The 27128-nt window shown below is 41.1% G+C and overlaps 1 protein-coding gene across 2 annotated transcripts in view; it reads left to right on the top strand.

The window, feature by feature from the left end:
* Nucleotides 1-27128, top strand: part of LOC122400655 (dual specificity protein phosphatase 10-like) — a 99409-nt gene that overhangs the window by 63384 nt on the left and 8897 nt on the right. For both annotated transcript variants that reach the window (XM_043402206.1, XM_043402205.1), the window contains one exon: nucleotides 25418-25810. In XM_043402206.1, the coding sequence (XP_043258141.1) occupies nucleotides 25418-25810 (393 nt within the window). The remainder of the gene's footprint in view (nucleotides 1-25417; nucleotides 25811-27128) is intronic.

Here is a 27128-nt window from a genome sequence, read left to right as displayed (position 1 = left end):
ATAATTTGTATCCATTCGTGTAGTTCCCTTCCTTGCAAAGGTCAGTACTACCTGAGGAGGACACTCGTTCATTGCACCCCCTGAGCGTCTCGTTTTCCCCCCCCCCTTGAGCCTCCAGCTCAGTTAGCAGAAAATCGTCAAGCTAAGAACAGCATTTTCGTTTCGTAAAGCTACATTAATTAAATACATACTTAGGTCGAAACTCTGTCATATTTATTTAGCAAATAAATATTTAACTTATTCTTTACACGATATGAGGATGCAGGGTCAGATTCTTCTTTTTTTAACAATTTCGTCTAAATTCAATCTAAAGTCTTTTGTGAAATCCTGATACGTTATCGATCATACGCGGTTCCCACTATTTTATTGACAATAGAGTTCAGTCGGACGTGAAAAATCTAGATAACGGGTACACGACTTCGGAGTCTCGTGCAGGGGGGTGTTACAACGGAAGTTCGGAGTAGCGTGCAAAAATTTGCACAGGGAAAAGTATCCAGGATTAATATTAGCATATCTGTGCCGCGCGTCAATTACCTCAGTCTCTAAAATTAGACACTTTCAGCCCGAGATGAGAATGACGGTTCTGTGCTCGCTATTCGTTGTGTAACAGAAGTCTCGTTTAGATTTTCACATCGCCGGGCGTAACGAGCCCCGACCCCTGCCGACCGTGGGCAGAGATTTTACGACGGAATCATCGAGATTCCCGACGATCGTTGCTTCTCGTTCGAGCAATCAGGCTCCACAACGCCCGGAGGTTACTTAACCATTAGTCGTAAATTACTTCTTCGGTTTTCACTTTGGGCGTAGCTTCGCGCCTCGCTCCGACACCCTGATCTCTAGCCTTTAACGACTGCTTTATTTTCTTCGCGGCTAAATACACGTGATCGTCGTCCACGCGCGTCCGCTCGTATCGGTAACGCCGTTTAACGACTTCTAAACTTAACGTTTAACAGCGGAGAATCTTGCATTAAACTTAATAAAACATCGTAACGTTGATTTAAAAGGACTCGCGTTTTATGGCACGCCAAGTCGTTAGGCACATTGTACGATAAATCTTTCTCTTTATATTATAGTCGTCGGTGCTATTAACACGTTCACTGCCAGACAAAATCAGGCCTTCCTCTGAATTGCTCCTATTCGAGTCTCAATTACGACTCGATCCTTCAATTTTTGTCGATGTGAATTCGAGCGTTTCACGAATTTCCTACGAAGAGATCGTCCTTTTCGGAGTCGCGTTTGATTTTCTGCGGAGGCACACGATCGTTGGAACTGAAGACATTGTGTAAATTAAACGCGCGTTAACCGGTCTCGTAAAAGCGTCGCGAGACTCTGGGAATTTTTTCTGGAAAAGCTGCGCCGTCGCCGCCACGTTACATAAACTAGCGGTTTACGATCGATTACGGTGCATATCCCGTTTCCGCGACTTTTCCGAGCGAAGTGAGGCTATAGTCGTACAATCGGCCAGGAGGAATCGAGCATGGTCAAAGGAACGATCGTGGAGGCGTCGAAATTATAAATTATTGAACAAAATTGACTTTCACTCGGCTGACTATAAAATTTTTTTTTAGATATCGCATCTAAAATATAGAGATGAATGGAAAATTGTAATCGGTATCATTTTCATTTGGAAGATTCACTTTTAATTGTAATTAGAATATTCGAATATTTTATAGGTATTTAAAGGCTACAAATTTATTTAAAATTTACTTGTTTTTTGTTCTAGGTAAGTCACGAAATTACATAGACGAATCCACGGCTAATTCCCGAAGAAACTCACTTCAGGTATTTCTCATACTTACTAGTTGTTAAAAAACAGTATTAGATTATTTCATAAATATTCAGCCATTTCTCTTTTGATTTTTTCGCTCTTATGCATCTAATCGTTATGACAAAAAGATCGATCGTTGGTTTATGAATATTTAAATAGATATTCGTTTATATTTAAGCAAGTATCCCTGCATAATTTTGGCAAATTGACAAGTATGTTGTCTTATGAGGAATCCGTGGAGCGACATGCGGCCTTCTGCTGTCAAACGGTTCCCTAACTCTTGGTCTAGACTCTAAGCATCAATCAACTGTAATTTATTTCGGTTTCCTTTACATTGTATTGCCTTATGCCATATTTCGTTTCGGTGGTTCTTGTGGTAAGCATTTAGTTTCCTAATCATGTTCCTGTCAATTCTCTGCTGTAGTATTAATTTATAATGCCATCGACAAAGTCGAGCGTGCTTCGAAGAGAGATAAAGACGATTAAATTTCACCTACTTCCCACTCTAAGAGGCATCGTCCAACTTAGAAAGGATTCAGAATTTGTTGTAAACGCTTCTGCTACTCTAAACGACAGTGTTTCGTTAAACAATTTTAAATGAAATTTACAAAGATACTTAATTTATAGTTAACACGACACTCAAATAATATTGAAATATTCAAGTATTCTCTAAATATTTGAGTCAGCAAAAAAAAATTTGACAAATAGTCCTAGCCCTAGGTCTGACTCCTTTCCTGGCGATTGGTCGCCATTTCCGTGTGGCTGGCGCCATAATAGAATTAGTCGAACGTAAGCAGAGATTTTACGAGGGAATCGAACCGATCTCGAGACTTTCGCGTTTGCATCACGCAGGGTAGCTGGCGACAATGGTTGCATTACCAAGGACAGGTGAAAGGAATAGATAAATGTGCACTTTGATCTTTGCAAAATCGCGGATGTCGGCCTAAGAAGCATAGAATCTTTCATTTTTTAGCTCTATTCATTCGCGAGTCCTTTATTCTATTACCACGCTGTTATCTCAACGTCCATCGCGATATCTTTTTAACTTTTACAATTACCTATCCGTCAGACTTCAACTAATAGTACAAATTAAATAAATATCCAAAAATATTGAATTTGTCTCTTAAGTTCGATGGCTAAATAAAATAACATTGACATATGATTTTCAACGTTTGTATCTCTTCTACTCGTTACACTTCGCTATGTTTGAACCGATTCTATTATACAACTGCTTCGAGATTTTCTAGAGTCGAGAATTTCAAGACTTCCAAGAATTCTAAGCATCGAATCTCCGTAGCCTTACAAACGTAACCATTTCAAAGCTGGGATTTGGACAACCCGTCACTAGTGATGGATGACGGGATGTTAGTCCTTTTCTAAAGTATTCCTGTCTTTTACGAGTAACGACAATGGCAGGAGACAGACCTAGCTTTGAATTTAATACGTTCACTGCCAGATCAAAACCGTATAATTCTAGGCTACATAACCTAAAACTTGTTTATTTCAAATTTATTTTACTCAACGTCTTAACTTGAGAACTAATTTTTCTAGTATCATAATCATAAATCCTGTCATCCATAGGTGACGTCAAAGTGTTAAATAGATGTGGTGCATGAAAGTTTGTTGGCACTCGGCAACACACGATCTGTGCACAGTACATTCGACCTCAGCACTCCTTGGAACGTGGATCGTAATAAATATTCTGGATGCGTCGATCGCGAAATTGAACGCCGGTTTCGATTTCACGGCCGACAAATAAGTCAGCCGAGCGAGCGGCGCAGCCACCTTAAATTTCATCGATCGCGCTCGCACGCTGGTAGTTTTCACGCGCCGCGTGCAATCGCGTAGATCGTACTTAGTCACGCCGTTTTACGACGCATTGTGCGAAACTGCGCCAAACGATAAACTGTTTAGCGCGTAAATAAACCCGGGACGTTCTGACGGCTGTCTAAAACGAACCTTAAACTTAATTACGATAACGTGTGCTCGCTCGGGACACAGATCGCTCCAATACGAACCGTTTCTAGCAATTAGGTCAGCCTGCAGCTCCAAGCAAACGAAATACATAGAAGAAGACGTATTCGAAACAAAAAAAAATAAAATTTTTATATAAACACCAAAAAAAAATCGAATTTTTTATGTTTTCTTAGGACAGAGCTATAGCTTGGCCCAATTACTATAATCGCCCTGTAGCGTCACGATGCAGCAATCGCGATGGTTCTGCCCGCGCTAAATTACTGCAGGCATTTTTACGAGCTGTTTATGTACTTTCTACGTATAGTTACTTTCGCCCGGACAGTGAAAATGGAGTAACAGATCAGTGTGAATCACTCGTGAATCATAGGTTTCGTTTACCGTTGTATAACGTTGTAATTTATTTCGTTTCGTACCTGTATTCTTCGTAATGAAAAAGCACTGGTTCAAGTTCATGAAAACACGATGCATCGTCGAGGAGGGTAGGAGCAAGGGGCGAAATCGAACGAATTACCCTTTTACCTGACCTGTATGCGGGTCATAACCTAAGTTATGGCTTCGGGACAATGCCTTCCTAATATTTTAAATATGCAAATCTAACTTAAAGACTTCGAAAGTATACGATACCTCGTAAAAAGAAAAGTTCAATTTTACGCGGTTATAAGTTTACTATGTAGCAACAACGCTACAAGCCATGTCTTTAGTTAGCTCAATGAATCTAGTTGGAGACGTAATTTAATATTAATAAAAAAAAAAGAAAAAAAGTAATTTTATTATAATTTATCTTCATTGTACATTTCTTCCTAGTAATGGCACATTCAGATCAGTCTGGTGACTTTTTAAAATCTATTATAATTTCTGTCTGCAGGAACAAACAGAAATCTAGGGGGATTGGGATTATAGTTATTAGTCTAGTGATTTTTAAAAATCTATTATAATTTCTGTCTGCAGGAACAAACAGAAATCTAGGGGGATGGGGATTATAGTTATTAGTCTAGTGATTTTTTAAAATCTATTATAATTTCTGTCTGCAGAAACAAACAGAAATCTAGGGGGATGGGGATTATAGTTATTAGTCTAGTGATTTTTTAAAATCTATTATAATTTCTTTCTGCAGGAACAAACAGAAATCTAGGGGGATGGGGATTATCCGTGACACTCGTTCGTAGGTATAAACGTTTCCATGAGAAACGTATGCTGCCTGGAACGCATTAACTTCCTCGTATTCCACTTCGCCGTATCGATTGTTTCGAACATGCGGGTACATGGTCGAGCCGATCCGTAAACAAGCTACTGCAGGTACCAATCAGTGGCGCGGGTGCGAGCGCACATAAATCGTACGGTTGGGGGACTTCCGTGAAGTCCCTGTCGCAGGGGAACGCTTGTAGCTCCTTCGTTTTTCACTAGGGAATTTCAGGCGTAATTGGGACCGTCTCACAACGATAAGAGGGAGTAGGTTCCCTTGCAACGGCGGTATTAATAAGAATTTGAACCCGAGATAAAGTTTTACAAGCCCGTTTTAAGGGCCATCGGGAAAGGATAGCTGGGGGGATTCTTGAAATTGCTGGGGATACTGGAATTCCTACTTCTTGGCTCGAGTGACAGATATAAAACGTTTCTGAGGGCTCCGTGAAAGATGGATCTCGAAATTTGTAACGAACACAGGAATTTCTAAACAACTTCATCGTAGCTGTCATCCAAAATCCCTAATCGTCCTAGAGATGGGCTAGTTTCGTATCTAGAGTAAGCGATTTAGTGTCTCAATTGGCCATCGCTCTTATATGGTGCTATTATTGAATCATATGAAAGCCATGACTCACTATTCGCATTCTAAAAGCTAATTGAAAATGCAAGTAATGCACTCTGCAAATAATGCTCGAGGATAACGTAGTTGAAATTACCATAAATTTACGCGATTAGTTTGCTGTGTAAAGTATTTCGAAAAACATTGATTGCGTCTTCTCGAACACGCGACGCGAATAAAATTGAATTTAAGAGGTGTTTTAAATTCTTATCTAAATAACTTTCAATAAAGAAAATTAAATATACATATGTCTGTTTAAAGTGCATTTAATTTGAAAAATAGTCAATTTATACGAATCAGTACCAACATAATGTTTCCCAAATGGGGATTTACCGGATCCCCAGGCGTGTACTTAAGGGTTAATTCGTTTGCATAATCGTCCGTTATCGTCGATGGGGGCACGAGGCGACAGTCGCAGCTGATAAAACCGAGTGCAAATTTTGCTAGGTGAGTCACCCATTGGATTTTCACGCGTAACGGCCGTGTTTCCTTTGATCGATGACATTTGCTCTTGGTTCAAACAAAAGCCACGATGACTCCTTCGGTGTGCACACGCCCGACATCGACACCGAATCAATTATGCAACTGAGATTCAGACAGAGTCGCATTAGTGACTCAAATACCGCCATAAATAGTGTCGTAATTGACAGTCGCGCGTGGCAGAGAAACGTATTTCAACCGAGGAGCAACCGTCGCCTCAATGTCGCATGGAAGAATGCAAAAGCTGTCAATGCAAATTCCAGGTGACCGCGATCGCGCTTTATTTCCTTTAAATATTTGTCGAATTACTCATTCGCGGACGCGAGCTTGGCGCTCGATGAAGTGGCAGTTACGCGGGCAAATAAAGGCAGATGGAACTTTATGGCTGAAAGTGTTCGAATATTTTCTGAGACTTTCGAATTAACTTCGTACATTGGAGTATTCGAATATCTTTATCGAAACATTTGAATAGTCTAATATCATTATTAGAAATTTGTGAAATTTGATGGTTTTAATACTAGAACTACCGAAATGATCAAAATGATCCATTCGTAATTTCTAATAAAAATTATAAAAAATTTGCTCGCCTGGATTTTTGCAAATTTATAAAGCTATTTATTTCCATTGCATTATACAATTCTTCAAGTTTCTATTGTTTTAATTTCTTTGGTACAAATAAATACACCATACCTGGCAATAGTTCTAGTAGTTCTAGTGTTAAAAATGGGGAGCATTTGGAGACAAAAGAATTTTCAAATAAGCTGTATTGCAATTTACCATTAATTGACCAAAACGAAGAACCTAAAATCGATCGAAATACAGTAGAGTTCTGATTATCCAGCACCCGGTTATCCGAAATGTCCTAACCCAGACCTAACCCCGACTATTCTTTGGTGAATGCTATTCTTTGGATTATGTTTCACAGAAACAAAGAAAGCGTAGGAATTTTATATATTTTATTTTTTAGTAATAAATTGTATTGCTACATTACTTATAGTTGTGTTTACTAAAAATCAAAAACGAATTTTCAAGAAAAATCAACATGGGGTAGGTGCAGAAAGTCGATGAAATTAAAAAATTTCAAATCGTTCTAAAAAAATTATTTTTAGTTACAGGGGTCAATTACAATAATTTTTGGTGAATAGACGTACCCTCGAAAACCTACACACTTTCGAGAAAAAAATTCTTCATCTGAAGTAAAATGTGGGGCTAGAAACGTTTCCTCAAAATTTCATGTGTATGTTTAAAAAATCATAACTTCTGAACGAATTGGAGGATTTTAATGTTTCAAAATGCAAACAACGCGTAGTATGATGAAGAATATTGCCAAATCCTAAGAATGTTCGAGAAATTGTTCCTTAACCCCGTTAAGTGAAGAAAACCACATAAAAATGGTCCAATTCCTCGTTTTTATCACTGCACATCCGACATTGCCCCAGTCTCGAGTATACTGGATACTCGATTATTTTGACTGTTGTTCCAAGGAATCGAAAGTACCGATTAAGATGAAATTTGTAAGAAAATGGAAAAGGGGGTGATTAAATTTATCCATTTTAAATAACCATTCGAATTTCGTCCAGGTCTGATTTCCACGACATCGATTCGAAGCTCAGGTTCGTTCGTCGTCGTAGAATTCTCAGGAACGAGCGCGGCTAGTCCCGTGCAAATAAAATCAGGGTCGCGGGGTTATTAGCGCGAAATGAATCAGAGTCGTGCGTGCACGCGGAAAGAATGCGGGAACGACGCGGCGCGGGTTAAAGCGTCGTACCGCGCGTCCTTCGAGACTAGTCGGTTTCCTACTACGATCCCTGCTGACTCAGACTGCCGGCATGATTCCGTAGGTTATTCGTGGCACGAGCACAGACAGCATGGACCGCTCGAATAAATCACGAAATCCGTCTCCAACCTTATTCCAATATCGGTTCGCAGCTTCCGAATCTTGTCATTGGTACGCGAGACGCGGTCTGGGTTTCACTTTATCTCTAGACGGAATCATTCGTCTGGTTAATTCATGAACGTGTTTATTTATTCGTTAAAGGATCGAATATCCATCGTATTATCGCTAGTTACACGGTCGATGCAAATTATGAAAATGTAAATTGACAAACAACGAAGTTTGAGATTGTCGAGTTTGAGGTTATCGTCGCCATCTTGAATGTTGTGGATGGATCCCTTCAATCCTACAGAATTAAGTTAGTTTTTAAAATTACTAGAACGAGGTTTAGACAGGAAATATTTTCAAATTAATTAGCACACGATTCACTGACGAATGGTGTCTATTTTAATATAAACAACCTTCGACAACCCTCTATAACCAACCTTCGACAATCCACAATGCATGGTATCGGTTTTACTATATGCACTTTCACGTATTACGTAAACTTCGCTGTTAGAGTTATCTCTTTTCGATAATAAATCGTTCGTAGCCGATGTACTCTCGGCCAAAAAACCGTAGGAATGCTTTCGTCGAATAGCAAGGAAATCGTTGCGTTATCGATCGTGTTCCCGCGTTATCGGGCCTTACATGCACCGGTGTTCTCGGAAATTTAGCAAGATTTTCCCGCGAGAAAGGAGCGCACGTTATCACCTGGCGTTATCGGTTTTTTTTTTATCGGAACAGTTTGTCGACGTGCTCGACCTATTCTTATCGGTCTGCGCGTCCGTTCTTTTTTCATTCTCAATCGGGGTGACTAAACAGTTGCGTATCGAGCGTGGCACTTGAATGATAAGTGTCCGCGATAAATAGTCCGATAAGTCGGCCGGTCGACTAACCGATGAATAGCCCAAAACCGTGTCCGCTCGGGGGAATACTAATTTTTCTGCTCATACACCTGCCCCCCGACTATCTCTGCACTTCCACCGTCGGCGTTACAAACGATCCATTATACCAATAGCTTGTGTTTATATTTATGCAGGACGAGTGATCTTCGTTGTCCTCGATTCGAGATAAAAGTCCCTCTCTGACGCGTGTGTTCCGTTTGTTTACCTCTGGGAAAAATTATGGTGTCCATTTGAAAACAATAACTCTTCCTAACTGGGAAGATGACGGGTAAAAAAAATTTGTAATATCGTCGCGAATTAATTTCAAGAATCTCGATCGGTATCTTATCTACGAGTTTATAATCTTTGCAATTCATACCGATAGTTGGGTATCAACAATCGACGAACGGAGAACTGGAAAAGGGTTTCCTAAAGAAAAGAACACGTGAAAGGAGGGGGAGTAGTGGATTATCAGAAAATTTGTAGACTGACTCACTGTCGATGCTCGCTGCCAGCTCATACGGTTCCATTCTCTTCCGACTCCCTCGTTATTTCTTGTCATTTTCACCCCTCTCGGAGTTCTTTATACGCAGCATCATCGCGTCGCGACGCCCGCCATTGTGCAATCGGTCCGAAACAAATTAAACGTCGTATCCCGTGTCCACTTACGGCTGGAATAATAAGAGAAGCGTCGGAAAATAGCCGGAAGGGTGGAATCGATAGCCGCGGAAAGCGTCGAACCCCTCGTCGAACGTTAATTGCAACGATAATTCCGTTTGATCGACGAGCTGCGAGTAATACGATTAACAGCGATCTCTAATTCCCCTGTGGACTCAAAGGACTCGAAGCTGAAAACGATCGTTCTCGGTAAAGGATTGGCTGTGAATTTACTGGACGCTGTTCGTATCGTTCCGGCGATTCGTCACGTTTCGACGGCTGTTCGAGTAATTTTTCTCAATGATCGATGGGCTCGAGGCGACGAAAATACTCCCCTTTTGCAAGGGTGTGTTTCCTACGATGATTTATTCGTAGTTATTAAAAAGTAGTTATTAAAAAGGTATTAAACCGGTCTTGTTACTTGGGTTCTAAGCAATGCTGTTTAATTATGAACAAAATGTGCAATTAAATTTCCTATCTTTTATCAATTTCAACGGAAGTTAGATTGAAGAGCGATGAATATGTACGAAGCATGAAACAGTCCTGATGAAACTGTATAAAATGTTGCAGCAAATGGAAACAGTGGGTAGTGGACAGACACGCCAAAGTGACTCGTATTCAGTCGCAAGCGTTTTTTAAATTCGATTATTTCAAAAACAAAGCCTCGAACGAACAAATTTTATTCTTTACTTTTGATTTTTATTTTCGTGTAGAATCGACTAAGTGCTAAAAAACACAAACACACAATTTGTTCTGCTTCATAGTTTATTGACAATAGTAAACACAGCTTATGTCAAACACAATTTCAGAGTTAACGTAAAACAACTCATCGATTTGCTTTTCGACTAATTATTGTATTTTTTTCTTTTGAATTTTTTAAAATTAGAATACGGTTGTATTTTTTAATTTGTCAACGATACCGTGTTGTCGGATCGTTGATCGAGGGATCGCACGGTTGCTCGTTGTCCGGTACAGAGGGATCGTTGTTCGAGAGAAACGCTGGCCGTGTTTGCGCGATCGCATGAGTCACGATTGCGTTAAGGCTTTGCGAGACGTCGATCGGACTTTCGAGTAGACTTTGCAAATGACTTCGTGATCTTCCTCGATACTGGGAGCTTTCGTCTCTTGCCTTCTTATTGTGAAACGACGTCTCGATATTTGCGAATTTTAATCTCCCCGACAGGACAGATATGAATCAGGGAAAAAGAATTTCCTGCGATGCAACGTTTAATTCCTAGGAAGCTCGAAAGAACATCTTCCTCTTAATCTAAAACCTGGAACGATCAATTTTTTGTATTTAAAAAGTACACTATTCTAATGAAATCAAAGGATTACCAGTTTCGTGCCTCAAAAATTTATTAGGAGACACGATCACGTTTCTTTCTTCCGCCTCGACAAATTCTAGTTCATTTCTTCATTGTGTCTCGAGAAATACAAAATTGTTTCTTCCTTCTACCCCCTTAGATTCAAACAGACTTCATTCTTCCACTTCAAACACTTCTTCCTTCTACGCTGAGAGATTAGAACACACCTCTTCCTCCTAATCCGATAGATTCGAGCTAATCTCTTCAAATTTCTTCGTGGGGAGTAAGATTAGGTGTTGAGGTAGGCATAAAATACAGTAAGATAGAATAAGTAAACATAAATAAATGTATACTTAACATATCTTCTCTTCCTCCCACGCCAATAAATTCAAGCAGACCTGTTTCTACTATTTCAAATGATTCAGATACCTCTTCCTCCTCCTAGAGATTAAAATATACCTCTTCATTTTATCTCGAGAGATTCAAATACACCTATTCCTACTATCTCGAGAGACTCAAATTCAATTCCAGTAGATTCGACCAGACTTGCTTCTCTCATTTCAAACGATTAAGATTCACATTCTGGGTATCCAAACACATCTGTTCCTATCTCAAGAGACCCAAATCCTTTCTTCTGCCCCAATAATCTTGAAATCCTTTTGTTCCTACTTGCTCTTATCTTTCTCCTACCCTAAAAAATTAAAACACATCCATTTTACCGCCTCAAAGAAGATTTCTCCAAGTACCTCGTTATTCGTTCCGAGATCTCATGAAATACTAGCGACTGGTCCGAGTCCCCAATCCGATTTTGAACGTCGAACCGATCCGTTGATCGATCGTGTTGACCATAAATCGAACCGATGACTCGTAAAGCGCTACCGAATACAAATGTCGCGCGGCTCGAATAGACGAACAACAAATATGGCGGGTGTGACAATCGAAAGTTCGATCGTTGTTATTGGAAACGAAACGGTAGAAGGAATATTACGCATGCCCGACGCGTGTTTCTCGTTAAGTGATTCATTCATGCCGGAATCCTTCGTGACGCGTTCCACGCGTGTGTCCGGGACGCTGTTACACGAATTCCCGTCAGCCGGAGGACGCATCATCGGTCGAACTGCATGGCAGGTGGCCGCCATCGTCTTCCTCGTTGGCGTGCCTCTCTCATCCGTCGCGTTTCCCTTCAGGAAACGACGGTACATTAACCAGGGGGATTACGTGTGCCCGTCGCTTCTGTTTTCCTGCTTTGTAAACATCGCTTAAACGGTCACTGGGGTGAGCCCCGGGGACGATGGCGGCCGGGCGCGTGTCGGCATCCTCGCGAACCGCCGTCAGACGCCAACCCCTTTCGACAGGAGACTCCCGCCGCCAATCTGATGGAATTAATCAGAAATATTTCGTAGACACCGGTGTAAAACGACACCTGCGACTAGGGGGGATCGCGACCCTTGGACTTGCACGGTTCCACAGAGGCGGGGGTGCGATACGTTTCGAACGGGGCACTCGGGGAATTTGAACGATTTATTTGAGTAGCAATGTGCAGATGTTTGGAAATCCTTGGACCCCTTGTCATTTGGAGTCGATGATTTGGTTTGGATGGATGGCTACCAACCTTGTTTCAATCGTGCACCCTTCTCGATAAAATACGTCTGATAGTGGTGGTAAAATATTCAAAATTACACCCTACGTTTGAAAACATTGATTTGAAGTTTCTTGGAACATTATCACATTTTGTACTTTTTTTCAGATTAATTTAAATACAACAGTCACATTTACCTACCCCTATTCAAATTAGAATAAGAGTTTCAATTGCACAACGAGTAATTATAGGATCTACAGTTTATACAGGAGATCTCAGCCTCTTTTGATGGTCACAAAAAAATGATTCGTACCGAAGTTAGTCAGTATTTAACTGACAAGAAATTTCAGTTACTTAAATTTAATAACAAATTGATTTTCAATAAAAAATTAAAGTCACTGTTATATTTTTAAATGGAACTAGGTATTTTTAATTTCATGGTATTGTAGGCGACATCGAAATGAATTCAATGACCTGCTACACTATGACTTTCAGATCTCATTGAAGAAAAAATTGTCACAATATTTGAAATAATACTACATAATACTAAGCCCTCGCATTTAGATGTAAACAAATGAACGCAAACTACGAATGCTTTATTAATAGCATCACATTCATTCAATCTCAGAATTTAATGCACAGGATATAATAAAAGAAAAATTTGATACAAAACCAAATTGAAAAAGGTGCATGTAACTAGCAATTAAATTACTCTTTGTAATAAAGTCTTATGTGTAGCCAATTAGAGAACTTCTTCGTAAATTTCTACGCATTTAATATAAATTTTCCTTTTATTTTGTGTGTTAAGTTCTGAAGTTGAATAAATGAGGTCTTGGTTTTATGTACCGCCGAATAATTTCAAATATTGTGTAATCAATTGATGAGAATTTTTCTTTCAATGTAATTAAGGTTATAGTGTAGCAGGTCGTTGAATGAAAATACCTGGTTCCATTTAAAAATATAACAGTGACCTCAATTTTTTATCGAAAATCAATTTGGTGTTAAATTTAAGCACTGTAATTTCTTGATAATTAAATACTAATTAACTTCGATAGGAAACATTTTTTTATCAGACCATCGAAAGGGGCCTCATACTGTATATTAATGATACTTTATTTATCGCTAAATTATAAAATATTTGAACTAGTTTTATGATACGAATGCTAGTGATCGCAATATAAATATTGTCGACAGACTCTACAATTAATCGAACTCGATGCAATCCCAAAGTCATATTTTGCTAAGATGAAGGTTAAAGAAAGATAACACCTTTTAATATAGACTCGTTACCGCGCACAGCAGGGAGATTAAAGTGAAAATAGATCAGGAACAATCGCGAAGATCGATGAGTCACATTGTTTAAGGACACGCTGGTTTCCCCATTTTCCATCGCGTCGTTGAGTCACCAAATGTTGAACAAAGATTAATCGAAGATCAATGGAAAATCCGTATTATCGAAGGCGTCAGCGTATAAACAATTTTTATCGCTAAATAATGGGTCGCCCGTCCGACAGACGCTATTATTGCAAACCGCGAGAAAGAACAAAATAGCATGACTAACGCCAGAGATAAACGCCGGGAATATTGCGCGGCGCTTAGAAAACGCGTATCGATAACAATGATTTATTAAAAATTACGACGACGCCCTATCGGCAATTTCGATCGATTAGTAATAAGTATAAAACAATAAAATTTTCGTTGAACTTCCCAGGGACGAACACGTCACGATACTTTCCAAGACATCGCTATAATAGCTAGTTTAATTGTATTAACGCTCGACATTTTGAGTTATATATTTTTGTTATATTTTGGTCCTATTTTTTACCAGGAAAATGGCGAAGTTTGCATAGGAAATTCCGGATAACTCCTGTACAGTAGCTACCAGTGAAAGGTTTACGAGAATCTCGCATAACTTTGATCTTGAGTGACGCGTGTCATCCGTCAAAGAAACCGACTCGAAAGCTATATTAAACAATTCAGCTTCGAAGCTTGCCAGAACCTCGCGACGAGCAATGAAACGCTGGGATCGCCGGAGTCTGTGCTGGTAGACTTGCACGAATCTCGCATAAATTTCAGCCTGAATCATGCGCGTCGTCCGTCAAAGGAGTCCCGGCTCGAAAGCTAGTAAACAAAAGCGCGCGTGGATCGCGCGCGAGCACGCGGTTACTAGTATAATTCAGGGTCGCGTAGAGCTCCGACAGTGAGTCATACCTAACCGCATCGAACATCGATATCAACTTTTACGTCTCAATGTCCCCCTCGGTCTTTCTACGCAGCGAACGAAACTTACATTTCCGGCTGATATCAAACGCGGGGCCGACGAAACGTAAAATGCATAATTTAATCGAGAGGAAACATCTCTAGATCCGGAGTTGGGCAAACTTCATTCTCGAACGTCGATTAAAAACGTTAGATTCGCTTGCAAACTGGCTTATGCTCGTCCGAGTGTTGGTTTGGAAAATTCGTCGATCGATTCTAATTTGTAAATTAATTTATGTATCAAGCGCATAAATATTTTGCCAAGGTCGATATTATGAGTCACTTTCTCCTATGCATATAACCGCCGTTCGACTTTAGTTTCGAAGATACACAGAATAATATTTTCAATATTATACAACGTACTTGTAAGATTCGGAGTATATTTGGGTTAGGTTAAGGATATAAACTATCATCTGTCTCGATTATGGTTTCACAATCTGACACGTAAACGTCATTAATTTCTAGAATTTGCTGGAACCTCGATTCTAATGTGTTTGCCCCCATTCAATCAACTTGTGTTAACTATCTTCGTCCATTTATCTCCAATATTCTAACCTAACTCCACCATAACTATCGTTTATTATACTACATGTTAATTCTCTAATTTTGATTTGTATTTAACTGTCCTTTATATTCGATATTTTAATTTCTATGTAAGAATATCGAATTTCTGGTGTAAGGCAACGATCGTTTCCCCGCCATTTTCAATTTTTTCATTTTTCCCGCGCGAAAAGATTCCCGTGGACGTTTACCAAACGTGCATCATCCCTGTGTCCAGCCGGATCGCGATATCATCGATGAACTTTATTCCCAAGAACTTTATTCCCGACGTCCAGCGCCAGAATGAATCATGGCGGCTGTCGTAACGAGAGTCTCGGAGCAAAGTCGTATCTCGCGGTCTGTTTACAATTTGATTCACGTCGATTTCGCGGCGAACTCTCGATCTCTTCGCTCCGGGCGATCGACCGATCGCTTATTCGCGTCTCGATTCACGATTCGCTCTCGTTCGGTCGTAGTCGAGCTTGGAATGCGCGCAATAAGGCATGATTAATCCGTCATTAAGGATTCACAGTACGCGCTACTGTGTTTTCGTTCCATTCTGTGCGTCCATTGCTGGAATTCTTTGAATAGATTGAAACTGTTCACATGCAGAGTCATAAATGCGGCGCTTAATATAATGAGGTAATCAATATTTTGAAAGCTGCTGGTGTTACGTGTCGTCCTCTTTTATTAAATACACGCGACACTGATTCTCGTATCTCGTATTTTCTTCGTTCACGAGATAATTAGCACCGGCGATGTAAAAGTTCTTTCTGAATGCATTTGTCCTTATTTACAACTTTTACCAAAACGTTCGATATCCTACTGAAAACATTCACAATTTGTGACTGTGTGTGTTTTCATTTTGTGAATCATTCTTTATTCTCGTGTTTCGCATTTGGCTCGTACACGAGATAATACAAATTCTTTGGTTTCAACTTTAACCAAAACATCCATTATCTCATTGAACACTTTCATAATTTGTATCGTTATCAAAGTATCGTGTGTTTTCATTGTATGAATTATTGTTTAAAGCTGATACGTTTCTCGTAATCGTTTCAAAATACTAATAAGATAGTCGTGGAATCAATCTGCACTGTACAACGTGTTCTACAAGACGAGATCGTTTTATAAAAATTGCAAACACGTTTTAGCTGTTTAGCTGTGTTAAGGCAGGGTTTCAGTTAGTCGAGCAATAAAGTATTACATCAATTTTTCATTGAATTAAACTAGAATTCTAGTTTAGCCGACCTTCGGTCACACTCACATCTTTCAAACGCGCGAATGTAAATGATCACGATCACGATGGTCTGTATGATCACGAAGATCATCCGCAATCATAGTCCGTGGAATTATAAGAGGCGTATCGTACAAAGTATCCTCCCCAAGTTGATCTAGTCCGTTTCCAAAGATGATCTCGACTCGTCAAGTGACTAAGCTGGACTTTTAGCCCCGTTGGCTGACTAATTCCACGATTTAACAAGCCACCATGACATCTTAGTGCAAACACAAAGCCAGGAAACGTTGTTTCATACGTTCTCCAGAATTTTTGATCCTCGCCGGACAATGACGTCACGGCTGGGAATAATCCAGAGATGGATCACCTGCCCCGCTCGCGATGACTCCTTTTTCTCGCCCGGAGATCGCACGCCGATGACATTATTGTATCGCGTTCGAGAAACCTTGAGGGATCTCGGAACCCCCGGGAGGAGAGTGACGCTCGATAGTGGTCGTCAATAAGCGTTTCTTCTAAACGTTAGTCATTGGCCTTGAAGGGATTTCTATCCAGCGCGTCCAATTGAATCACTCGCGATGGTCTGCGATCGACAAAACGATCAACGAGTGCCCCGAGATGCGTTTATCTGATTTCGATCGCGATTTGACGTCTTAGGCCACGTCACTTTCGGTGTAAAGTTGCGTCCAGTCAGGAACTTGGGCTAAAATGATCGCTTTTGTCATCGGAATTCTTGACGATTATGGAAAATAAGAATAATAATAAATTTTATGAACTTTATGAACTATGATATAATTCTTGGCAATTTGGACCAGTGAATGAGGAGAGATCCGCACAAAATATGGTGACTTGTTTATTATAATTGGATTATTTCTGATCTATCCAAGGACGAACCCTTGGAACCGGATGAAATTCAGAAATAATCCAAATGTAATAAACAAGTCACCATATTTTGTGCAAGGATCGAATATCATCAAAAGCAGAGATGATGGCTCGAAGGTCTTCGATATCACAAATTTGTCACTGGAAATATCTTATCACGCGAGCTAGATGTCTTGTACAAATTCGAAACTTGGCTCCGAATGTTGGACATTTCGGTTTAGCGGAGCTAAGTTCAAAGATCCGACACGATAGAAACCTCCAAACTTAACAGTTCTGTTACCTTTGTATTCTTTGTTGCTCAATTGAGGATGATGAAATTGTCGGTTCTGCCTAATGAAATCCTTCAAGCTATACCAAGAAATCGTCACGCTGTTTGAGAGAAGCGTCAACAGTCGATGACGAACGTTTCTTCTTAACGTGACCGCATAAGATCCAAACTATCGATAAAAAAAAACAATCGTAACCCTGTGATTGCTATTGGGGATTTTCCAAAATCTTTTGCTTATGAGGATATACCTCGGAAATAGAAATTGTTGCATTATTGCGGACCATAGACGCTTGCACCAGGATCAAGGAAGTCGAAGCAACGCACGAGATGCAAACACGAGATTAGGAATACGGCTACGACCATTCGAATAATTTAATCGTTTTTTGTTTCATGGACTATGGAATGCTAGAATAGTTAATAATCATCAAATAAAAACCTATAATCAACGAGTATACGAACATTTTTTAAATATATTACGAGTAAACAGTTTTATTGAGTTACCACATATTATTTTGTCTTCATCAAAATGAATATGTATCGAATATTGTAACTGAAAAGTGAACTGATAGAACTTTAAAATTCTAGTAGTGTAGTGAGACTTTTAAATTCACGAGCTGGTGTTTGTTCAACGAAGAAAGGAAATATTCTTCCGAGAACGGGACGCGGAAGATCGGAGCTCAATGGCGTCCGTTCGCAGCGTGGATTTCTCCGCGTTTTCACGACTCGGAAGCTGTCGCGTCTTAAAAACTTTTGTCTCGTGTAACAGTTTCCCGAGTACTGGGACAGCGCGATAAGTCGTAAAATTAGACGCAGGTTTGTAGGCAAATTGCGTAACCGTCTTCGGCAGGTTCTCTGCTTTACGAATGCAGATGCGTGAATCATTGCGTTCGAGAGACGCATAATGCCTCGGATTTATTTTCGTGCCCCAGCAAAAGTCAACCTTTGATCTTTTCGAATCGAGAGCTTTCGGCGAGAACATTTTTCCTTCGATCCAGGTTCTCGAGAGTTCTCTGCGATAGAAAGTGAATCGGAGATGTGGACATTTCGTGTGCAACTAGAAAGTAGTCATTCAGATATTTCGAATGTAAATAAGAAGTTTGTCCATCTTCAAACAAGAAATTCGAAATAAATTGTAATCTAGCAGAAATAGAGAAACCCTATCGATCGCATTGAATTATTCATAAGAATCCCATCATCGTCGATATCAACCTGTTGAACGAAGCAAATTCCTAAAAGAGAATTGTCACGATCGTGGGTCACCGTTGACCCACGCATGTGTCACGGAGATCACCGGTCCTAGCGGCTCGAGGCGGGCCCTGTGAACTTTCAAACTTTCCGTTCGCGATCGCGACGAAAAGGTCGATTTATCGACGGTTCGACAATTAAGTAGCGTTACGTTATGTATTTACGAACAACTCGCGCGACAAGGTCGTCATAGGACGTTGCGGAGCGTTGCGTGCCGCTACGAACAAAATGCACGAAGCCCCGCGAAAACTAGGAAGGAACGGGAGACAGAGGGAGAGAGAGAGCAAGAAGGCCGATTGTCAGCTACTCTGGAGAAAAGGAGACGGAAGGTAGCGTGGTACACAGACAGCGCGTGTACCCGAGTACGTTCGTGTGCTTTCGTCTCGCCGCGCGAATCGCGTACGTCACGGCGGGGCCGACCAATCGGCGTCGAGCCGGATGACTCATCCAGTCGAGCCTCATGTAAACTCTCTCGTGCCGCTTAGCTAGCAGTCTCCCGCCAACGAGCAAAAGGGCGAGCGCCGCTTTTGCCACGTATCTTTCCCTAACAGTTCTCGTTTTGCCGTGAACGCGTAAACACGCCTCGTCGAGAGGTTGTAGTCGCAATCGTCAGTCTGGCAGAGAACACGCCGGATCGTTGATAAAAGATCGAAACGGCACGTCGACGATCAACGAGAGACCCCGTTCTCCCGTGATCCCAGTTTGCGTAACCGCGAACCCGAACGCCAAGTGATCGTTTTGTGATTCGCGAGTGACCGAGGACAGGGATTCGTTTGTTCGCTCCGTGACCGTGCGTGTCAAATGGTGAGGTGAGAGTCTGCGAAAATCGTGGAGCAAATCTCGCGAAGATCGAACATGAGGATGAAGAAGCAAGCACCGTGCCTCGTCCTGAGGCTCGTCCCTCTGGAGAATCTCGAACCGTGGGGTAAGAGTCCCGAAAAGTTTTGTGTATTTTACGTTTCGTCGAATGTGAGTCATTCCGGCGTGTGTACGTTCCTGCGGCTCCTCCGGAGACCGGGAGTCTCGTTAGCCGCGTCGCTGGACCGAGATACGATTTACGTTTTTGTCGCCCCCGAAGCGTGTGGCGGTCCTCTCTTTTTCGCCTACGTTTTGGCTCGAACGATGATCCTGTTTCTCGAAAAATGTACCCCGAATGACACGACGAACAATGCGAATTTCTGGTATCCTCGAGCGTTTCTTGTTACTCGGTAGCGATGAGGGTTTAGATATTTCTACGTGGTGTTGAGTTCGAGATAAAAATAGTCCACTCAGCCATCGTCATAAGATCCTAAAGAGTTGATCTCTGTTGGTCATCCAACGTTCGGTATTCTAACGTATGTTTCGTTCTGCTGACTGTTCGCGTCGGTTCCTTAATGTTGACGTATCTTTGAAAACAAAACACGAACGTATCGTGAATTGGGTCGTTTGATAAGAGGGGGCTCAGTAGTGGCAAACACCGATTTCAATAAAATTGTTATGGTTTGGTAGGTTTTATATCCATGAAAGCTAAATTAATTTAAGAAAAGAGAGATTAAGGTTTGAAAAATTCCATTTGGACCGTGTGTGTTAGTAACCATATTGTTGCACAGGATAGAATTATATTACACAGTTAAAAATATATTTGCTAATTTCTAACATTAGATAGTCAATGAATGATTTGTTGAAAGTAAAGTAAAATGAAGTTTGTTCTAGTGGGATTTAAACGCGAGTCAGAAAGTTATGATGCAGTCTACGCTCTCTGCAGCCTACAGCTCGACCTCTTGTTGAAACAGTACGGTTAACACATTCCGACTCGGCGGAATTTTCCAAACTATAACTTGTCTTTTCTCAATAGTTTATAGCAATTATTCTTATATTTAGCGACTATATTCACCAAATGAAAACAAGAAAGCAAAATCTAGGATTACAATTTAATATAATTTATAACCTAGCTAAATAAATAAACCTATCTCATTAAATGTTTATGCAGTTCCAAAATTGCGTTAAATTGTATATGTTTAAAATACTATTGAAAGACTTGCACTACTGTATTCTGTTACTTCATTATAACACAAACCAACATTTAATGGCAAAAGTAATTGTTTCCTCAGAAATATAAAATTAATATAAAAATTGCCTCGAACGCGTAATAGTCTGGCATCAATCCTGTTTATATTAAAATCTGCGTATGCCATTACCGATCCTCCTTTCGCGAGTTGTGCGACATTTTGTTTATCTTCATCTTTATTTACATCCCCTTTGGCTGGATGCCACTTGGTGGCGCGGTTAATCACACCTCGCGGCTGGTTACCTGTTCCATTTGGCCGCCTAATTTCCGACGTCAGCCGACAACTATTATGGTCAAAGGTATTTCTGAAACGTCTGGACGCGGCGACGGGAGAATACGAAGTTGGACGAGGCGCGCGGGTAAATACAATCTCCGCGCGATGACTCAGGCTTTGGTATCTCGGATTTTAGGCGTAACGCATGCTCGATGACTCGTTTCGTGTTAATCTCCGGAATGGTGGAATTTACGGATGCCTTATCCACGGGTGGTTGCGCTTAAATGTTTCTCCGCGCCGTTAATCGGACTCTCGTTTGTGCATTAAATCACACCGTAGATAACCTCTTATCCGCCGCGAGCACGAAGAATTCTTTCCATGCGTTCCGTAGTTTGATTAAAGGTTCCCCCGTGAAGTACCAACAAAGAGATAGGACACGTCGTAAGAACTGGAGGATTTCCATTTCATTCGTGTGGGGAACTTTTCTTATGACGTTCATTTTCGACAATTTACGATCTGATGTTTTTTTTTGTAGTCTGTGAAAATCATGACCAATTTTAAGTTTAATTGTGCAACGAGATTTATCTTAATATAAACATAATAATAAACTAAAAACAAAAATTGAATTTACGGAAAACTTATCGACCATAGATACGATTTATTCTTTTTTACATTCAGGTAATTTACGGATAATAATGTTAACAAGTGGTATCGATGTTAGTATCTCAAATCGATAAGTACTATCTTCGGTTTCGACCTTTAAGGATTTCTGGTACTTAGCCTTTTAATTAATTGTGACGTTTAATTGGAATCGGTTAATTTATCGATGATTAAGTGCTGAACTACGATGTATCTGTGGAAAGATCTGTGTCCGGACAAATGCATATGGCGGGCAGCAGTTGTGCACGGTCGCTGTGTGGCGGAATGTGGGTCGCTTCATTTGGGTCATTATAACAATCAAGTTGTTCGAGGTTCGTTGCTCTGGTTTCGCAGGTGCCATGAAAATGTCTCCTCTCATTACCATATTAACCCAAACTGTCGTCATTTTATTGCAAATTGTCAGTTATCGAACGGAACAAATGTTACTTCTTCATTATCGACATTCCACGATAATTCGAGTTACCAACTGCTCTATTAGTAACTAGCTTCAATGGCGCTTGGTATTTATTTACCATTATATATATACATATATACACTTCAGTGTCGATTAAAAGAAGTGTACATACTTTTCTATTTCAAATAGATACGTGTTTGCTTTATACATCGCGTTCTCGAACTAAAACGAGACGCACGCGTCACTGCGTATGTATTTAACCCTTCGAGCCTGACACAAGACAATATACCGACTAATAAACCTTCGTTAACGGTCGACAGTTTGGCAATATATTTCTGTATTTTTCAATCAAATTTTATCCATTAAAAATGTTGTGATAGATATCGTATGTATCTTTGGTATCTTTTCTGTCAAAGATGGGCAAAATTAACGAAACATTTTTAATAACGAATAAAATGTGAACAATTTCATACACGTTATTTTTATTCATTTATTATCGCGTTAAATTTCATCGATCTCTGTTTTCTGTGGCATAGCTCTTAAAAGTTACTAACTATAAATAACTAGCTGAATCATTTGAGATTGAAAGCCAGGTCATGTTCGAGGGGTTAAGAAGTACAAGGCAGTAGCGTTGGAAATCAGGCCAATGCCCTGCGAAGAAACACGCGTACCCCTTTTCTTAATAATTGCGACCTATTAAGCATAATTACGGTTTGCCGGTCGACAGGAGTACGCATCGGGTATCGCGATGGTTAAACATGAACTTGTGACGTCATAATGTATCATATATCATAGTGTCACGTATTTCGGAATAGCGTGACGGTGCTACCATAGAACGCCTACAATAAAGTTGCAATTTCCTTTGGAACCGGTCTTCACCGTGAGATGTCGTTTCCATCGATAGGTGGCACGGTTGTGCCACTTTGTTAGAGGTATCTAGATCGTACTACCAACTAACCTAACTACGTTAACGAACTGTCTTGTAAGAAATTGAAAATTGTTGCACATGGGGTCTCACTATCTATTCTAACAGCTAGTAGTGTTACTAAAAGGTCCTTAATATTCGAAATAGTTTAAGAAGAAAATACATTTTCCAATGTTTATCAAACTTTATCGACAAGCAGTTGCATTGCAGGCTAAACGAAGGGCCATCTGTGCAGACAAGAGAGGTTATGCGAGGCCCCCGTCGATATGTTGCTATTCATTCGACGCGTTTAGTATTAAATTTACGATTTCCGGCAAAACCTCGGAAGTAGGTTACGGAATTGCATTACTTATACAAAACCGTCGATAACAGTTAATCACTCGTTCAAATCCGAATACTTGCTGTGCAGTGTTGACATTCACCGATCAGTGACTTGAATTTTACATATATATTTTCTAGTTCTAGTTCTCGTTTGTTACAAAAAATATATAAATTGTGTAAGCTCATATTATCGTGATTATCGAAAGGTTATGTTCTCAGTTTAGATACTTGAGCAATTTACTTCTTTGCAAATCGTTGCTAAAAATATACGTATTTTTAACGAAACAAATAGTTGTCTTACCAACTTTCTCAATTGCATCCGTGTCACTAACAAGTTAGGTTATATGGATAGTTTTCAATATAAATATAAGCGCTCCAGTTTAAATTACCAGGTTGCATTTAACCTAAAATTCGAAGGTATTTGGAGTTAGTTGCGGTTTATGATCAATAAATCGTATCGTTAGGTGGAATAAGGACGCGTGTCTCCGTTGATTATATTAAATAGAAGTAACGCGGCGGATCGAATTGAATCCGGAAGGAGGAGGGCCTGCCCTCTCCCCTATCCGAAAGGAAGTTTCGTTGCGGCGACTGCGGAATAATCATCGGCCGCGACAACAGCCACGGGGTTGGCGGCCGTGCGGCGCGACGGCAGGGGGCGAAAAGAGTGACTCATCGTTGAGCCAGGCCAGGCCTCACGAGCTGCAGGTCAGGAGAGGAAGACACTTTTAGCCCACATTTCTTCCTTGCCCCCCTACCCCCTCGCTCATAACGTTCCTTTATTTTTACCCCGGCCGTTTATTCGCGGGATCCCCGTTTCCTCTCTCGCTTCCTCTTTCGTTAAGCTTTTCCTCGTGGCTTTCCTGCTTCGTTCGCTTCAATGATTCCGATCAGACGTTACTAAAAACCATTCGTTTGCATTTAGTTTTGAAAGTGAGAATTTCTTTACCACTGTTATGGGCATTCGAAGGAAGAATTCTAGTTACTCGTAACACTAGACTTTCTACGTTACTTCTTCGCTCGCGTACCTTAAGGCTGGAAGACTTTCAAGGAACAAGATTCGTAAAGTAGCATCGGTAGGGCTTCGAAAACCGCAAAGAACGCACCTAGAGTGTAAGATTCTAAATTCTTTCGAAGCTTAAGGGCGTGCTAAACGTATTAAATATCCATAGGGCGAGAAGGTTTAAAGTTTCTCTTATTTCCACTGCCAAGCGACAAACGGTACAGGTTTGAACATTGCACGCGGAAGTATGGCGGACCTGCTACGCCGATAGGTTAGGTTTATTAGCTGGTCGTTTTACGAGAAATCGCTGTGTACACAATTCCAGACCGCGATTCCGCTCGGTGGGGAGTCAATCGGTGCATTGTATTCTACAGGGAACACGGAAAGGAAACGGAATGCCTATCCGTCTCGGTCTTCGTTTCCCGTCGTCAACTTTATTTGCGGAGCATTTCTTGCGGTCGTCTTTCAAGTTTCGCTAAATTGTGTAAACAGAGAGTCTCTACGAGTGTTTTCGATGAGTCTCGAGTAAAGCAAACAATGGAATTACGGTGGAATACCGCTGACAACAGGTTCGCCTCCATGTTGGTCATCGGTTACCGGCGTCGAATCTCGATGCTTAGTCGGTCACTGCTAACCGACCATAACGCGGATAACAGTTTACGTTCGTTTGATCACGAGTATAACTAATAATTAAACAAGGCATTATTTTTTCATCTGTGTTCAATTTTAGTCTTTAACCCTTTAGAATCCCCATCTAAATGCAGTAAATTATTAAAAATTATCGAGAAAATCGGAGCTTGAGTTTCGAGCCTAAAGAGTATGTTTACACTGAAAGCTAGACATTTAGTTTGCGTTAACACTTGTAAGGTGCCCAGTCGACCGGATTTTTCCACAGTCCGGGCAAAAGTTAGGTTAGCAATCAGTAAACAGCACCTGCGCGGTCAGGGTATCGGTGCTTTACCAGTAATTTGATACTTCACGCGACCGGTTCCCACGACCAAAGCGGTTCGAGCCGGCCTCGTTAGTCGTCCGGCGTACCTCTAGCTCCCGAAACCGAACCGTTTCTCGTTCTAACGGACACGATCGTCTGTTTGTTTTCCAGGTGGACACAAAGAGTTCCACAGGCGGCACAGGGACCTCTGCGAGGACACGCTTCTCCCAGCGGGCGGAGCCGGCCCGTCGACGGTAGGCGGTTGTCCGAGCCCGGGACCAGGTTGTCCGGTGTTGAGTCTGTCAGGACCGCCGACACCCCAACCCGCGGACATCGACAGTCACCCCGCGTCCCGGGTTTTACCTTTCCTGTACCTTGGCAATGGCAGAGACGCGGCTGATCTCCAACTCCTTCGCGCGCTAGGCGCCACCAGGGTCCTTAACGTTACTTCACAGTTGCCCGGATATCACGAGGAGAGGGGTATTACCTACAGGCAGATCCCTGCCTCGGATTCCGGGCACCAGAACCTCAAACAGTACTTCGAGGAAGCCTTCGACTTCATCGGTGAGTTGTCTGCCCGCGATAGCGACCCTCAACACGTTCGTTGTCCCCAAGATTCACATACATATTGGTCAAAACAACTTCGACTCAGCGGTTCTATTGCTTCCCTAGGGATAATAATTCCTGCTTATGGCGACAGTGAACGTGTTATAACTATACTTCGAGAGTATGAAGTTCTCGGCGGATTCGGCCTCATTTGTTCTCGTTACGATAGAAAACTGTAACGTACGTGCGAAGGCGCTTCTCGTATTGGCCACCAGAGGGATCGTTCCTCTCGCAAGCGCTTGACCAACATTAGTACATATACGTTTCTCGACCGACTTTCAATGTCCTAGTGTCTAAGGCAGGGTCTTCTAGGATGCCTTTCCTTTTCCATCTCTCATCAACAGGACTCCACATATGTAACAACTGTTTGTCATTAGACACATAATCGTCACTATCAAGTAATTATCCTAACAACAAACATTCCTTATTCCAAATTTAACGAATACCCAAACGAGTGCAACTAACTTTCCTGTACTTACACACGTTGTTTCTGAAAAATGAGAATAGTTTCTCGAGAAATGAGTTTTGAGATCTCAGCGTCAATCGTACGGGCTGTAGAGCAGGTTACCGTTAGTCAACCGAGTAGTTGATGAATCGGATGATGAGAGAAGCGTCTGAATAGTTGGCAAGAGGAAACGCGAGACGCGTTTATAATGTATACTGACATTGAACGAACAAGCGTGGTCGATCCATTGACGCTTGCAAACCTGTTGCGCGCGTGATTCGACGAAAATAGGAGGACATATACAGCCATTGGGGTAAATTGGTTTAATTGCATTGACGGTGCGAAGCGCTAGGAGGTTACGGAGGACATTCGCGGAGGCTGCGTTTTTAATTCACCGTGAGAGAGATCGGGAAGAGCGAGCGTGCTCACAAAGAGACACGCGTTGGCCTCTGTCGATGAGTAATTCTTTCGGCTGACTGGGTGTGTCCTCGGGCAATGATCGTCATTGCCGTTTGCGTCTGCGGACGCTCGAAGCTCCTGCAACTCGTTCACGGTTCGTAGTTCGAAGGTATCGTTGGTCGAACAAATATAGCAATCCACTTAAGCTAGATCCAAAGTGGTCTATTACGGATACAAATCGTAGTTTGTTAACTATTCTTTACTGGCTATGAGGATTTTCTAAAAGACTTTGTATAAACAAAATTTTAAAATTAAGGACACTAGCATCTTTGACTGCACTTTTTACGAGATATATTCGTTCCATCAAGTGTATAGAAACGGTTGTTTAGCAGTCGAGATCTAGGTGGCGGTCTTCGTCTAGGCTGTACCAAA

The sequence above is a fragment of the Colletes gigas genome, unplaced genomic scaffold, assembly GCF_013123115.1.
Source record: "Colletes gigas isolate AHSC1104 unplaced genomic scaffold, ASM1312311v1 Colletes_gigas_Sc00019, whole genome shotgun sequence".
NCBI classification, from domain to species: domain Eukaryota; kingdom Metazoa; phylum Arthropoda; class Insecta; order Hymenoptera; family Colletidae; genus Colletes; species Colletes gigas.
The sequence above is the reverse complement of the archived record's forward strand: the minus strand, read 5'-3'. Positions and strand labels throughout refer to the sequence as shown.